The sequence below is a fragment of the Microtus pennsylvanicus genome, chromosome 2 (assembly GCF_037038515.1).
Source record: "Microtus pennsylvanicus isolate mMicPen1 chromosome 2, mMicPen1.hap1, whole genome shotgun sequence".
In the NCBI taxonomy this organism is placed as follows: Eukaryota; Metazoa; Chordata; class Mammalia; order Rodentia; family Cricetidae; genus Microtus; species Microtus pennsylvanicus.
This window is the reverse complement of record NC_134580.1, coordinates 5,709,934-5,726,863: the sequence shown is the minus strand read 5'-3', so window position 1 is coordinate 5,726,863 and position 16,930 is coordinate 5,709,934. Positions and strand designations below refer to the sequence as shown.

Here is a 16,930-nt window from a genome sequence, read left to right as displayed (position 1 = left end):
TGGGCATTCATTTTAAATCCTGTGTAAGATCAGACAACCCATGAGAATGCGGTATATGGTTACTTAGTAGAAGCAGGATCAGCTGAGCTGCTAGGGAAGCCAAAGAGGTGCATGAGGGAGAAGGTGTCTTCCATGCACTCAGCTGATAAGAATGAATGTGCCACGGGGGTATGGCAGCTGGCGTATGTTATTAGAGGCAAGTCTATAGCCTAGTCTGTCAGACATTTCTATCCATCCGGGGCTGTGTGTGACCAACATTCAATATGACTAATGCAACTAATTTGTTTAAAGAATTGTCTAGATATCTTTTAGGCAATTGGTCTGGTAAATTCAAACAACAACTGGAAAAGTTGCAGGTGGCAATGGTGACTGCAAATTCCACATGCATGGATACCAGCCTGGCAGAAGAACTATCTTCCTGGATCACTCCATGGATCATCTGAAGGAGTGGGCGGGATAAGAGCCCTAACAGGCTTAATGGTGCTTGCCTCCCTGGTATGCCTGTGGTGCATTTGTCACATAAGGGTTTCACAGCATCCCAATGCAGTTATGATCATTCAGGCCTTCATGGCTATTGAAGCAGGACAGTCCCCTCAAGCTTGGTTATCTATATTTGAGCACAGGATGCGAGGCTTGCACACTGCACTTGAGGTAAGCATACATCAGCCTCAAGAATAGCAAGTCTGATTGCAAGTGGGTTGGTGTCTAGCTCCCACCTCTGTAAAAAGGCACCGGACAGGTGTAGTGTTCTCTGAGTGGATGACACCTGGACAAACACTAGTACATGTTCAATTTTTAACAGAGATCAGACCTCTACTATTACCTGTTGCTTTACAAAACAAAAGGGGGAACTGTAGCAAGCTGCATGAAGCCACACCTGATAATCAGCTCCTAATTATGACTAAGACCTGACTTATGCTATTATCACACAATGATCATCAGCTGCTTGCATATGCGTGGGCCTATGGGCAGTGCCCATCTGGCAATCCAGGGTTGGCAGCCCATGCCTTTTTAAGGGCTGGGAGAGGTTTGCCTGGGAGGAGAGAGAGGGAGAGAGAGAGAAAAGTGAATAAAGTCCTGGAATAAACTGCAGTGAGAAGAGCTCCAGTGTGTTGTGCGTCATCCTTGCTGGACGAGGTGGGGCGTGACAGGCACAGAGATTTCACAGTCTCTGCCTCCCAAATGCTAAGATTTAATGTATGTGCTACCACTGTCTGGACCCCATTGAAACTCTTTTTTTTAAAAAAAAAATTATTTATTTATTTATTATGCATACAATATTCTGTGTATATGCCTGCAGGCCAGAAGAGGGCACCAGACTCATTCCAGATGGTTGTGAGCCACCATGTGGTTGCTGGGAATTGAACTCAGGACCTTTGAAAGAGCAGGCAATGCTCTTAACCACTGAGCCATCTCTCCAGCCCCCATATGTAGGGATAAGTCCCGCCCCTTAGGGGGCGTGTTCACCTCGGGCTAATGTTTGCCTATAAATTTGGCAAGCGTGCTCGCAGCGCTTGCTTCTGCTTTCCTGGTCTCTGCAGGAACAGTAGTTCTGTAAGTCTATTTCTCCATTAAAGCTATATATATATATATATATATATATTTACAATTTCTCTGCATTCGTTTACACCGATACACCCATAGAAACTCTTAAAGGAGCCATATCCTCCTTTTTTTTTTTTCAACTTTCTCAGGCCAAATGGAAATACAGCCCACATTAATTCGCTAAAATAGTGGATGTTTTTCTTATTACTCTTTTGGGGGCAAGTCACCCAGCTACAAAGCAAACCATGAAATAAGAGTAAGATTTACTGAAGTAAGAGGATGGAAAAGGCCAAGAGACAAAAGAGAGAGAGGTTAATTTAAGAAGAGCAGACAAGAAACAAGACAAGCTAAGGCTTAAGTAAGAATAAGCCTCCACATGAGATTTATTTGGGAGCTGGATAACAGGCCCCCAAAGAAAACCAACAACACACAGGTATGTGGAACTCAGTGAGTTTGAAGTCAGCCTGATCAACAAGTGGGTTCCAGAGCAGCCAAGGCTACATGGAGAATCCCTGTGCCCAAACCCAAAAACACAAACAAAAAAAAAAAACGAAGAAAAGAACATATAATGAATATAAACTGGGTACTGGGAACAACCCACATGTGGCTTCCAGAACATTCCTCTCCATCTCTCATTCCATGTTCAGGGTCTTTGTTTCTCCACAGCTGTGTCCTCAGCTGACACCTTCTCTACTGTCCCCAGCATGCCATTAGTCCTCCTTCTTGCCTGGAAAAAGGACAGCAGGGCTGGACCACAGGACAGGCTTCTTAAATAACAGTCACAGAGTCCAGAGAGGCAGACAGGCTTTGGGTTCAGTTCTTTCTGTCCTAGGAGTCACCATTGAGAGACCTGTGGGTCACCAGATCCCTGGTCACAGAGCTGTCCCCATTCTGTCCCACAGGTTGTTATTTCCTCCTGTAGCCTGGACACCTGGTGAGCTGTAAGGAAAGCTGTCAGGATCCTCTGAGTGACACCAAGACCCACAGCTGTCATGGGCTCCTCAGGTAATCAGTGTGTTCTCTCTGCTGCTCATGGCCTAGGACTGCCAGGGCCTCCCTGCTGAGGCCTGCTGAGGAGTCAAAGATGATAACATAAGTTAGTTGTTAAAGCTGACTTTTGTCATTGTTGTAAATAATGAAAGCAGATTATCTCACTGACAATATTGCATATTTTGGTTCATCTTTGAAGGGAGGCAGGGTGGGCAGCCCACATCATGGCACACAAAAGCAGTAATATGAAAGGGCCAAGACAAGATGGCAATCAGCCCCAAGACACATCCCAGCTGCCGTCCTGACCCCAGCCAGGCTCAACTTCCCAAGGTGCCTCAGCTCAGTCTGAACCACTCATGCACTCAGAGAATTAGGATCTGTTATTTCTGGGAACTCCCTCACACCCCACCGAGGGAAGGGCTACTGATATCCCAGATATTTATTAATCCAGCGAATTAAACGCAGGATTAATAACTGATCATTCCAGCGACAAAGTCAATTTGGGACTAGAGAGTGGCTCAGTGGTTAAGAGCACTTGCTGCTCTTTCAGAAGACATGAGTTCATATCCCAACGCCCACATCAGGTTCACAGCAGGCTGTAACTGCCGCTACAGGGGATCCAAGGCCCTCTTTGGTCACCAGACACACACATGGTGCATAGACATAAATACAAGCAGGCAAAAAATTCCCATACATAAATAAAAATCAAGGGAAAACATCACATTCAAGGACTGGGCCCCAGGCACACAGTAGATGGATGCCATCACTGGACTCTCCCTCTTCCTGGGGATGAGACACTCACTTTCTAGCTGTTCTGAGCTGAAAACCATACGTGTCTCTGCAAAGCACCATGACATCTCCCTGATATATCTGTCCTCTCAGGATGCCATCACAAAGTGACACTGGGTAGGTGGTTTGAAGAGAAAAGACCTCTTCTCTCACTGTTCTGGAATCCAGCAACCACAATTGAAGTGTGGCAGATTAGCCCTGGGGGGGGGGCACTCTCTTCCAAGCTGGTAGAGGGAGCCCATACCCTGTTCTAGCCCAAGGTCTCTCTTGTGTGTCTGGAGAGAAGAGACTATAAAAGAGAGAAAGAGAAGGAGGGAATGGAGGGAGGGTGCTTCTTCTGACTGCTTGTGAGGACACTAACCCTCTGGGTCAGGGACCTCACTCACAACCTCACTTGCTTCCTTATCTATCTCCAAATACAGTCACCTGGTGATAAAGCTTTAACAAATGTGTTAAGGGTCACAACTCAGTCCCTACCAAAAGTGACAGGGGACAGATGCTCAGAAACACATTTTGAAACCTAGTTTCATGAATCCATTCAAGCTCTCCAGCATGGTCCTCTAACCATATTCCTTTTCCTTCCCATCCAGAGAGGAAAGGCTTCATCATGTCTGTGGTTGACTACCTCTGGGACACAAGGAACACAGAGGCCCTACAGGGCCTGCCTACTAAAGAGGAATCTGGAATACAACTTGTGGAAAGAGCTGGTCTGTCCAGTTTCTCTCCATTTAATTTGATGTTGGCTGTTGGCTTGTTGTTTATTGTTTATATTACATATAGGTATGTTCCTGTATCCCTGATCTTTCCTAAACCTTTATCATGAAATGGGGTGGATTTTGCCAAAGGCTTTTTTCAGCATGTAAGAAAGTTATCATGTGGTTTTTGTCTTTCTGTCTGTTTATATTGTGGATACATTGACAGACTTTCTTATATTGAACCATCCCAGCATGTAAGGGATGAACCCTACTTGTTCATGGTGAATGTTTTTAAGTATTCTAGGATTGAGTTTGCCAAATTTTATCTAGTTTTTGCATCAGTGTTCTACATGGAGACTCTTTCATTGTTGCATCGTTGTGTGGTTTGGGTATTAAGGTAACAGTAGCCTGATAGAATTTCACCCAGCTTTTCAATGTGGACTCTGGAACTCAGAATTCAGGTCCACGTGTTTGTATGGCAAACACTTTACCTAATTAGCCACATTCTAAGGAGGCATCTAGATATTAAGGGAGAATTGTCTGCTGTCCTCAAGACACAGCGCAGTCACGTGACAGCTCACACAGGGTGACACACACCAAGAAAGATGCCTTGGTAGAGAAGCCATGTTCTGACACGAGTTAGCAGTCAGGAAGGTGCTGGTCTGGGCTGTTGCCCTAAGGGAAAGAGACAGAACATTTCTGGATAGGCATTCAGCTGGGGACTCTGGCAGACAAGCTGAGTGAGGGGCAGTAGTGAGCAGGGGGCAGGGGCACTGTGAAGCTGAACTCATGGGATTCCTCCTGAAAGAGGTCAAGACTAAGACACCAGAAGATAAACACAGGAACTTGATTGAGTATTGAGTATCAAAGGCAGAGCGGTCTCACAACCTGACTTAAGATTCTTGGCAAGTCTGGGCAGGGAACACCAACGTACACAGGAAAGGCATGGAAAGTCAAGACTGAGCCACCCTGTGAAAGTAGCTTAGAAAAGTTTAATAAAGTGACTCAAGGAAAAATATTTACCCACATAAGCCTCAGTGTCCAGAAGTTTGTTGGGCCTTAATCACATACACAGTCCCCATGAGAGTCCTGGGGTCTGCCTTTCTCCTGGAGCCCATGCCTTTAGTGTCTAGATTCCCCTGTAGGGCAGAAATGACAGCAAAATCCCACCACATGTCACCATTCTCAGGCTTGAAATTCATCCTTCGGAGAGCTAGAGAGCCTACCTATTTGGGTTTTTTTTCATTCTTTCTTTTTTCTATTACTTTATAAATAATACCAATCAAAGTTCCCACTTCCTCACCTCCTCCCACTTTCCTCCTGCTCCCCCACACACCCTTCCCCACCCCTTTCCACTCCTAAGAGAGGGCGTGGCACCCTGTCCTGTGGGAAGTCCAAGTCTCTCTCCCCCTACATCCAGGCTTAGGAAGGTGTGCATCCAAAGAGAATAGGATCCCAAAAAGGCAATACATGCACTAGAGACAAATCCCAGTGCCATTATCATTGGTCCCTCAGTCTGCCCCAAATGTCATCACATTCAGTGGGTCCAGTTTGATCCCATGCTCGTTCATTCCCAGTCCAGCTGGAGTTAGTGAGCTCCCATTAGCTCAGGCACACTGCCTCAGTGGGTGAACCAACCCCTCGTGGTCCTGACTTCCTTGATCATATTCTCCCTCCTTCTGCTCTTCAACTTGACCATGGGAGCTCAGTCCATTGCTCCAATGTGGGTCTCTGTCTCCATCTGTCTCTGGATGAAGGTTCTATGGTGATATTCAATGTAGTCATCAGTCTGACTACAGGACAAGGCCAGTTAAGTCACCCTCTCTTCCGCTGCCCAGGGTCCTAGCTGGGGTCATCCCCATGGCCTCCTGGGAGCCCTTCCAGAGCCAAGCCTCTTGCCAACCCTAAAATGGCTCCCTCAATTAAGATATCTCCTTCCCTGCTCCCATATCTGTCCTTCCTCCATCTCAACCATCCCACTCCCCCAAGCTCTCCCTAACCCTCCCCTTCTCCCTTCTCTCTCCCTCCCTCCCATTCACTCCAACCCCCCACCCCCATGCTTCCAATTTTTGCCTGGCGATCTTGTCTGCTTCCAATTTCCAGGAGGATCTATATGTGTTCTTCTTTGGGTTCACCTTATTACTTAGCTTCTCTAGGATCATGAACTATAGGCTCAATGTCCTTTGTTTATGGCTAGAATCCACTAATGAGTGAGTACATAGCATATTGATATTTTTGGGTTTGGGTTTTCTCACTCAGGATAGTGTTTTCTAATTCCATCCATTTGCATGCAAAATTCAAGATGTCATTGTTTTTTTAAAAATATTTATTTATTTAGTATACAGTGTTCTGCCTGCACATAACCCTGCAGGCCAGAAGAGGGCACCAGACAGATGGTTGTGAGCCACCATGTGGTTGCTGGGAATTGAACTCAGGACCTCTGGAAGAGCAAGCAATGCTCTTAACCTCTGAGCCATCTCTCCAGCCCCAAGATGTCATTGTTTTTAACACATTGTATATGTGCCACACTTTCTTTATCCATTCTTCCATTGAAGGGCATCTGGGTTGTTTCCAGGTTGTGGCTATTACAAATAATGCTGCTATGAACATAGTAGAACAAATGTTTTTGTAGTATGATTGGGCATCTTTTGGGTATATTCCCAAGAGTAGAATTGCTGGATCCTGAGGTAGGTTGACTCCCAATTTTCGGAGAAACAGCCACACTGATTTCCAAAATGGTTGCACAAGTTTGCATTCCCACCAGCAATGGATGAGTGTTCCACTTACTTCACATCTATTCCAGCATAAGCTATCATTGGTGTTTTTGATTTTAGCCATCTGACAGGTGTAAGATGGTATCTCAAAGTTGTTTTAATTTGCATTTCCCTGATAGCTAAGAAAGTTGAACATGTCCTTAAGTATCTTTTGACATTTGAAATTCTTCTGTTGGGAATTCTCTGTTTAGTTCAGTACCCCATTTTTAACTGGGTTATTTAGAATTTTAATGTCTAATTTCTTGAGTTCTTTATATATTTTGGAGATCAGACCTTTGTCTGATGTGTGGTTGGTGAAGATCTTCTCCCATTTCAGTAGGTTGCCTTTTTGTCTTAATGACTGTGTCCTTTGCTTTACAGAAGCTTCTCAGTTTCAGGAAGTCCCATTTATTCATTGTTACTCCTATTGTCTGTGTTACTGGGGTTATACGTAGGAAGTCAGGAGTTAAGAGCACTGACTGCTCTTCCAGGTGACTGAAGTCCAGTTCCCAGCATCCTCGTGATGACTCACAACTGTTTGTAACTTTGGGTCTAGTGATCCAATTTCTTCTTCTGCCCTCCATTGCACCAGGCCTGCAGATGGTACACACACACACACACCAGCAGGCAAAACACTCAAAGAAGTAAAATAAAAATTTAAAAGGACACATTAATTCGATTTTTAACTCATTGTGTCCTTAACAATTAAATGTTGTGTGATGGATCCAACCTGCTCATCAATGCAAGAACGACATTGTACAGCTGTAAGACAATCCTCCATTTCATTCCCTCAGATGCTCTGATTGCCACAGGACAGATCTTTCCAAACTCTCTTCCTCACTCTGTTAGTTGGTCTCTCCCTTTACAGGAAAGTGAAAGATGCCTCACATAAAGCTCATGGTGAGACCACAGTAGATACAGAAGTAGCAGATGAAGAGAAACACCAAAAGGCCCTGCAGGAGAAGAAAAGGTTTTTGGAAGTTTATCCTCGGGTGAAACTGGAGCTCGAAGAGCGCATCAGGAAGCTCCACGCCCTTGCAGACAAGATTGACAAGGTGCACAGGGACTGCACCATCACACAAGTGGTGGCCAGCTCCACCGGTGCTGTGTCTGGGGTCCTGACAGTCCTTGGTATCGCTCTGGCACCTGTGACAGCAGGGGTCAGTCTGGGACTTTCAGCCACAGGCTTGGGACTTGGGGCAGCAGCAGCTGTGACGAGTGTTTCCACAACCATTGTGGAAAAGGTAAGCACGGCGTCGGTGGAAGCTGAAGCCAGCGAGCTTCTGCCAAGGAGCAATGACACTGAGAATGACATTAAAAGCAACGACACTGAGAAGGTCATTAAAGAAGTTGTGGAGAAGAACACCCCCAAGCTGTTTTCTGTATTTATGAAATCCTCCAAGAACCTGGAAGGCATGAAGAAGAACATTGATGCCATCAAGCTGACCAAAGCCAGCCCTCGCCTGACAAATAGTGCCAAGCGTCTAATGACCACAGGAAAGGTGTCAGCCCGAAGCACTAGACAGGTGAAGAAAGCCTTTGGAGGCACTGCGCTGGCAATGACCAAAGGAGCCCGGATCATGGGTGCAGCCACTGCAGGTCTCAGCCTTGTGCTAGATGTGGTCAGTCTCATAGAAGAATCAAATCATTTGCAGGAGGGTGCAAAGGCAGAGTCTGCTGCAAAGCTGCGGCAGAAGGCTCAGGAACTGGAGCAGAAGTTGCAGGAGCTCATCTGGGTTCATGACATCCTGACTCAGTGACCTCTTCTTCAGTGCAGCTCAGAGGACTGGGGGTGGGGTGTGATGGGCAGAGCCATGGACACTTGATGGCTCCTTAGTGTATCCTCTTTATACCAATGCCATAACAGTGGTAGTGCCTGCTAGAGGAGAGGCCACATCAAGAGAAAGGAAGCCAGGACAGAGGTGGGACACAGGCTTGTGATCTCCCTCTACACTTCCCTGCACTTTTAGATCCAAAAACCTCCAGCATCCCACATAAGGACCACGCTCCCAAGCTGGGGTGCACATCCAAGGCCTGACTAAGCCACAGCATGGCTGCTCCTCAGTCACACCCACCACACTGCTCCTAACTGAGGCTCACCATCCTCACAGGTCCCTGAGCTGCCAACTTTCCCACTGCTTTCTGAATGCTTGGATAGAGACTTCTTCTCCTTCCTAGTTCTGCCTCATTCTGGGTTTTTCCAATTATTTCCCAATCTTAAATCAGACTCTGGATATGAATCCCATTTCTTTGTTCATGGTTTGGACACATGGAGTGATGGAGATTTTAGTGGAATGCTCAGAGGGTAGATGCTGGGGACACCATCTGCAGGGTCATCACAGGTTCTTGGTCCTATGTGCCAGCCGTGGGCTCTACAGGAAGGAGGGGTGACAGGATGTGGTGGTGAGTTCTGCTCTCTGTAAGCAGACTCTTGGGGAAATCTCAAGGCTTAATTCCTACTGAAGTTTAAAACCTGCTCTAATTGGATGAGATCTGCTGAGATACACACGAAAGCTGCACTTGCTCCATTATATGTGAAGAATTAGTTTGTAAACACTGTAAACAGCGGCCAGGTGATGCTTTGTGTTGTATGAAAATGATATCACATGTTTTCTAAGTTGTTGACTACAGAAAGTTGATAATTGTCTCCAGATTTCTATCATCTCCTCTTTTTAAAACTGTTTTCTTTATTGTGGATTAACAAGAATATTTGAAATTTATACAAGAACCGTTTTCCTTCTTGATCTCACCCTCCCCTTCTGGCCACAGAAGCACCCTGAGGCTACAGCAGTGAGCGGTGTCCCCTCGTTCCTTACCACTCAAGTGGCCTTCTTCCCAAGTTCTGAACACCTGAGGCAGAGAGATGACCTGTGTACTTCCTGGGTCTTGTCTGTTAGAGGATCACTCTTGGGTCACACAGCCCCTCTGTCCTTGCTTGGAAGGGATGTCTGGCCAAGGGACAGCTGGATGTGGACAAAGCCATTGCCCTGGGGGCTCAGAGTGGGAAGAGAACTGAGTAGTGGACAAACATGGGAAAGAAATCAATCTGCATCATGAGCCTCCTAGCAACTTGCTCCTCAGTGTCCAAGTGCATGGCGTCCTCTCTACTGCTGAGCCCATGTGCCCGTGTTATAGTGAACACTGTGCCAGGGCTCAGATTCTGTCCCTGACCAAACTCAGGAGCCATCGCCAGAGCTCACCACATCCTTGACCTTGAACCCTGCCCTCTCTCCTGACTCCATCAGTCTGGTCCTTAGGACACAGATTACTTGAAGAGCCTGTGCCTTTGTCACTGCACTCTTCCAGGCTCTCAGGACTCTCAAAACAACTGCACCATAGCCCTTTCAGTGAATGATCACTTAGGTGTCCAGTGTCTGTCCACGTAGCTCCCTGAAGCTTCCGGTCCATGGTCACTTCACCTCCACGGTTCTGCTCACAAGGAACACACCTTCCTTTACGAAAGACACAAACAAGCCATGGTGGGTGTCAGTGAGAATTGACAGTGGTCACTTTCCATAGATACAGCATTACTTCATGGGTGGTGAAAGTATTCTAGTAGGTAGAAGGATACCTTCAAGATAGAGATACATTTAAAAAGAAATTAAAATGAATTTCTATGATGTAACGATGTATCTCAGGTGTTAGGAGTGCTCTTAACAAAAGAGAAAGCTATGGAAAGACACCAGTAAGGCTCAGAGATGAGTAGAGGCCTAGAAAGGGACAGGGGAGATGGACAGGGTGAAGGAAGGACAGTGCAGAGGAGTGATGGAGGAAGGTCATTGGCTAATAAAGGAACTGCCTTGGCCCATTTTATTGGTTAGGGCATAGGTAGGTGGAGTAAACAGAACAGAATGCCGGGAGGAAGAGGAAGTGAGCTCAGATTCCACAGCTCTCCTCTCCAGAGCAGACGCCTCAGAGAGACGCCATGCCCCAGCTCCGACCCAGGATGGACTTAGGCTAGAATCTTCCCGGTAAGACCGGTGCTCACAGATTATTAGAGATGGGTTGATCGGGATATCAGAATTAGCCAGTAAGGGATAGAGCTATAGGGCCAAGCAGTGACTAGATGAATACAGTTTGTGTGTTGTTATTTAGGGCATAAGCTAGCCGAGCAGGCGGCTGGGGTGTTGGGGACCCAGCCCCACCGCTCATATTACTACAGAGGAGGAGCTGTGACCAGATTGTCTCTGCTGAACACCAGTGACAGGCAACAGGACTGTGCCTGCAGCTGCTGCCCCTGGAGGGGTCTGTGTTCAGTTCAGGCATCTGAGGGTGTCCTGTATGTCACCAACCCATGCTTTGTCCATCGGAAAGTGACCTCTGGATGTGACAGTGGTGGTGTTGGTGTTGAGGGTGGTATGGTGGTGGCAGCAGAGAGGGTGGAGCCCTTGGCAGGGGTCAGGGCACCTAAGGGACCAATGAAATTAAAATGGATCCGCATGTGCAGGGCTGGGACAGTGGTGGTAAAGGTGAGAAAGAAACACGTGTTACACATTTATCACCTTTAATGGGCACCTGGGGCAGTCAACCTATTTGTACACGCGGAAGCTTAAGTAACAATTCCTCCTCAAGGGAATTTAATTATGAAGAATTAAAACTTCACTTCTAACGTACTTAGGATAAAGTGCTCACCTCAGACCTGTGTTCTTGTTGCTTCACTTGAAACCCAACTGTACCTTCACTTCCCCTGACTTTGAAACGGCTAACACTTAGGAAAGCTATCTCTTCAATTAGAAATAGCAGAAACCGCTGGAACCTTGTCAGCCCGGCTTCTGAAGGCATGCCTGACTGCACTAGATCTCCTCTCCAAGCGCCCTCTGCAGGTGGCTGTGCAGGGTATGAATTCAACACTGTTGTTCAGCCCATAAACACAGTGAGAAAACCCCAGTCTGGGCTGGACTTTGCAGAGCTCTGGCTGGGTCCAGGCCAGACAGTGAAAACAGCCTTGAGCTCCACAGCCCTCTGTATGGCTTGATTCTTTACTGCTCAGCGTTTTCACAATAGTGCATTCAGGGCCCGGTGATGCAGACTGATTTTATCAGAAGCCAAACAGTTTGTGGTGCGTAGTGTGCAACCCCTTGGGGTCGGAAGACATGGTTTTGGCCTGGCAGGATGGCTCAAAGGATGAAGTTACTTTCCTCCAAACATGGAGATGTGAACCTGATCCTGGGAGACCCCTGTTGTGGAAGGCAAGCACCAACACCTCAAGATGTTCTCTGACACCCCTAAGCCCACCATGGCACCCACTCATTCCCTCCAAAACACATGCACACACTGAGTTAATAAATGAAATTAATTATCATTTATAAAAGATATTGAGGTTATCTGAAATTGGAAAGAAGGAGGAGGCTCAGTCCATGAGCCTCAGCTTTTTCCAGAGCTGGGAATGGGGTGCTGGCCTAGACAATGTCTCAGGTCACCTGAGGCTGTCTGCCTGATGCTGTATAGACTTGGAATGGATAAACATCAGTTACTGCTCAGGAAAAATGGATGAAACAGTCAACCATGTAACAGGAGGCAGCGTGGGACAGAGGAAATGGACAGGAAGTGTTGGATCCCACCTGCCATAGTCTTTAATGCGGAGCTATGGATGATGTGAGGTCAAGGGAAGCAGGAAACCTGGTGACCTCCAAGGATTAGAGGGAGAGTTTGTGTCCTGAGCAGGATAATGGTGACATTCACCAGAGCCAGGAAGTGGCTGCTCCTGTCGTTAGTATTCAGGCATCTGTACTGGCCTGCCCTTGGGGTCCTGACAGGATCCGTCCTCAGCTGCAGCCACTAACAGCACTTCCTGTGCACATCTGCTACATTCCCTTTAAACGGTGGGCCTTGCCCACCTACCGTCTCTCTCTCTCCTCTCTCTCTTTATGTATCTCTATCTTTCACCACTCTTGTCCACAGGGAAGGGACCAGTCTTGCCCCATTCCTGCCCCCCTCTGCTCCACTCTCCCCCTTCTCCCTCCTCTTCCACTAAACCTCCTGTGTGAGCCTCACTGCAGGACGTGACTTCTCAGTGCAGAATTTCCCAGTGTTGTAATTTTCAAAAGCAGCGAGAGTGAGAAAGATGCCGTGCCACAGAGCTCACGTGGAGGGTGTTTGTTGGGGGAAACGGAATGGGAGGAAGGGGAAGGGGAAAGGAGAGACCAGCCTCTGCGGACAGGAGCACCAGAAAAGAGATGCGGGGGGCTGGGGGATGAGCAGGCCCACCTTTTATAGGGGAACATAGCAAACGTGCACAGGAGGAGCTCTTAGTGACCGCAGTGAGGACGGATCCTGTCAGGACCCTAAGGGCCGTACAGATGCCTGAATACTAATATTTGTCTCACTGACATCCGGGATGTTAGACCCATTTTTAACACAGCCTGTGGTAAACTCTCACGTGCCACTACAAAAGCAGGGTGCCCGGGTGAGAATTTTCCTCTCTGAAGCTAGTTTTAGAGACTCAGGCCTTTTTCCTGTACAAACAGTTAATTTCCTGAGCTATGATCCTATGTTAGTTGAAACCAAGGTGGAGGGTAAATACAGAATATTAGCAGTCTGTTACATCAGAGCAGGAGACAGTAGATTCCACCTTTCCGAGTCTGCTGTTGGAGCAGACACATTGCCTGCTTTCTTATTGGCTCCTTTCTTATCAGTGACTACTGTCAATAAAGAAAGTTTGTGGGGAGCATTTTTATGTAGATTTTGGCTATGAGAAAAGGACTTGACTGAATATTTTTCACACCATGGCTTCACGGTGTGGGGGGAGGTATCCAGTTACCCTACAGGAAAAGTCGGTTCATACACTGCAGGGATATTATAAGATTTTTACAGAATTGACAGTCACTTATCCAAAGCTTGTCCCATAGCTCTGCAAAAACAGGTTCTCCAGGTGGAGTGAGCATATACACTCCGTGGATAGTCCGATTGATCTGTCAGCTGTCCATTTACTTATAACACTTGTGGGCTCACTCATGTGGGGACTGGCTTTGGAATACGTTGACTAGCTTGCATCAATAGCAGCGGCCCTATTCGCCCTACATCTACGACAGCAAAGGAGGTGGAGACCAGGACCACATTTTGAGATATGTTAAACATAATGACCTGACAGGGACGCCGGCCAACCGTCTCTCTGGTGACTAAGGAGTGAGTGGTGCCCTTGCCTCACTATGAGGAACTGCAGGGGAAGGGAGAGCAACTCTCATGGACCCTCCTTTCTCTCCTCCCACTCCTATGTGGGCACCATTGAAGCTGGATCCCCTCTTTAAAGCTCACTGGCAGCATCCTCAGGTCTCAGCAGGAGTTTTGAAGGTGAGCCACAGGGTCTGTGTCAGTCCCTAGAGCCTGTCTGAACTGGAATCACAGAGCTACTGCGGTCCCTCCATAGACACACCTGCCATCCCTGACCTGCATATGTGTGTCAAACTGAGGAGAGTTATCTGCACTTTGTCATGGAAATAGGGTAATTGTGGTTACACGCCATCCTCTGCCTACAGTTCCTCTAGACCCTCCTGGAAGTTGGCTCTTGTGATTTGGGCTCTGCTGTCTCATCTGAGCAAAGACAAATAGGCTTCTTCTCGAAATCAGGTGGTTTGCTAGACTCAGGGACGGGGGCAATGAGTGCCTCTTCTGTTTCCCTGTGTTCACCCAGAGCTGTGAACAAGGGATGCACTTCTCTTCCCTGGTTTTGCAGACCTGGGATGTTTGCCTCTTGAGTGACTTCAGATGCCCCATTTTTCACATAGTCAGTTGAAAGACACTTGTCCCTACTATGTGATGTCCCTAGAGAAAGGGAGACGAGGAGAGAGGTGGACGTGTTTTGGGCACCTAGTACAGTGTCCAGCATGTCTGACTGAGTCCATGGTGTGGACTGGATGGTTGTAATAACCAGGGTACCTAGATGCCGTGGCTGCAGAGCCCTCTGAGGTCCACTAGGTGGTGCTAGTGATCACACCTTCCTCCCAAAGCCAAAGCAGGGTTGCTTCCCATTACATTAAGGCCAGGGGACACGGAGTTCAGAGGTTCCTTGGCCCCCTATCCTTCTTGGGCTCTCTGCAGGGCCTCTACTCCCGGCATACCGCCTCTTTCTTCCTAGCCCACACCGCTTCCATCCAGAACCCTCCCCACTTCGGCCTCACCACCCTCTTTCGGCACATAACATCACCCAGCCCAGCCTGTCTGGGCACTGGGTCCGAATCCTCGGGGCACCCAAGCGGGTGGGACTTCCTTTGCTTCTATGGCCTGCCTGCACCATGCAGGGTAGGCGCTTTGTTTGCGAGCTGCTCCATCAGCATGGAGGCCTGATCTCTCGGCGCCAGGAGAGCCAGCGTTGGGGAGAGCCAACATTGGGGAGAGCCAGCGTTGGGTAGGCAAGGAGACCTGATCCAGTAAAAGAAGATCCATAAGGGAGCATTTGGAAGAAGAGATGGGCAGACGCCAAGGCAAGAATTCACCCAACAAGCTGAAAAGCAACATGAAGCCACCAGAAACCAGCGACCTCACAACGAGAGGACATGAACACCTTAATCAAGAAGAAGTAGAAAAGATTGACTTCATGAAAGTGATTGACGCCCTTAAACAGCATGTAAAAAACACCCTTATAGAAATGGATGAGAAATATAACAGAAAGTTTGAAGAATTGAATAAATCAGTGAATGATACCCTAGAAAACCAAGGAAAAACAATCAAACAGATAATGAAAACAGTTCAAGACTTGAAAACTGAAATGGAGGCAAAGAAGAAAACACAAACAGAGGGCCGGCTGGACATGGAAAATTTAAGTAAACAAACAGAGTCTACAGAAACAAGCATAACCAACAGAATACAAGAGTTAGAAGAAAGAATTTCAGATTCTGAAGATACCATAGAGAAAATAAACACACTGATCAAAGAAAACAGCAAGTCCAACAAACTTTCATCACAAAACATTCAGGAAATATGGGACACAATAAAAAGACCAAACCTAAGAATAATAGGAGTAGAAGAAGGAGAAGAAGTGCAGCTCAATGGTCCAGAAAATATATTTAATAAAATTATAGAAGAAAACTTTCCCAACCTAAAGAAAGATATACCTATGAAGATTCAAGAAGCATACAGAACACCGAATAGGCTGGATCAAAAAAAAAATCCCCTTGCCATATAATTATCAAAACACAAAGCATACAGAATAAGGAAAGAATATTAAGAGCTGCAAAGGAAAAAGGCCAAATTACTTATAAAGGTAAACCTATCAGACTTACACCTGACTTCTCCATGGAAACCATGAAAGCCAGAAGGTCCTGGATAGATGTACTGCAGAAACTGAGAGACCATGGATGCAAGCCCAGATTACTATACCCAGCCAAGCTTTCGTTCACTATAAATGGAGAAAATAAAATTTTCCAGGATAAAAACAAATTTAAACAATACACAGCCACAAATCCAGCTTTACAGAAAGTAATAGAAGGAAAATCACTAACCAAGGAGTCCAACAATGACCACAATAACTCAGACATCTAGAGACCCTTCACCAACACAAATCAAAGAAGGGAAACACACAAACTCTACGACTAAAAAAGTGACCACTTTTTTAACACCACTGGTCATTAAAATCACTTAATGTCAATGGACTCAACTCACCTATAAAAAGGCACAGGCTAAGAGATTGGATAAAAAACAGGATCCAACATTCTGCTGTTTACAAGAAACACACCTCAACCACAAAGACAGGCACCTACTCAGAGTAAAGGGCTGGGAAAAGGCTTATCAAGGAAATGGACCTAAGAAACAAGCAGGTGTGGCCATACTAATCTCTAACAAAGTTGACTTCAAACTTAAATCAATCAGAAGAGATGAAGAGGAGCATTTTATACTCATAACAGGAACAGTTCATCAGGATGAAGTCTCAATCCTGAACATCTATGCCCCTAATATAAAAGCACCCACGTACATAAAAGAAACATTGCTAAAACTCAAGGCAGCCATCAAACCGCACACACTAATAGTAGGAGACTTCAACACTCCTCTCTCACCAATGGACAGGTCAATCAGACAGAAACCTAACAGAGAAATAAGAGAATTAAAGGAGGTAATGAGTCAAATGGACTTAACAGACATCTATAGAACATTCCACCCAAATAGGAAAGAATATACCTTCTTCTCTGCAGCTCATGGAACTTTCTCAAAAATCGACCACATAGT

The 16,930-nt window shown here is 46.5% G+C and overlaps 2 protein-coding genes across 6 annotated transcripts in view; both read left to right on the top strand.

Annotated features, from left to right (window-relative positions):
- The window catches only part of LOC142843020 (apolipoprotein L2-like), a 108,617-nt gene extending 98,983 nt beyond the window's left edge, over nucleotides 1-9,634 (top strand). The window contains exons 2-4 of one of the 2 annotated variants that reach the window (XM_075959787.1): nucleotides 2,448-2,550; nucleotides 3,915-4,104; nucleotides 7,641-9,634. In XM_075959787.1, coding sequence (XP_075815902.1) covers nucleotides 2,538-2,550; nucleotides 3,915-4,104; nucleotides 7,641-8,532 — 1,095 coding nt within the window. In that variant the 5' untranslated portion in view covers nucleotides 2,448-2,537 and the 3' untranslated portion in view covers nucleotides 8,533-9,634. The remainder of the gene's footprint in view (nucleotides 1-2,447; nucleotides 2,551-3,914; nucleotides 4,105-7,640) is intronic. The other variant, XM_075959786.1, reaches the window with a different exon arrangement.
- Nucleotides 1-16,930, top strand: part of LOC142843019 (apolipoprotein L3-like) — a 143,613-nt gene that overhangs the window by 99,010 nt on the left and 27,673 nt on the right. Inside the window, exons 1-2 of one of the 4 annotated variants that reach the window (XM_075959785.1) lie at nucleotides 352-495; nucleotides 2,448-2,550. The exons of 1 other annotated variant lie outside the window; for it this stretch is intronic. In XM_075959785.1, the coding sequence (XP_075815900.1) occupies nucleotides 2,538-2,550 (13 nt within the window). In that variant the 5' untranslated portion in view covers nucleotides 352-495; nucleotides 2,448-2,537. Of the gene's footprint in view, nucleotides 1-350; nucleotides 496-2,447; nucleotides 2,551-16,930 lie in introns of those variants that run through there. 2 more of the 4 variants (XM_075959784.1, XM_075959781.1) reach the window with 2 other exon arrangements.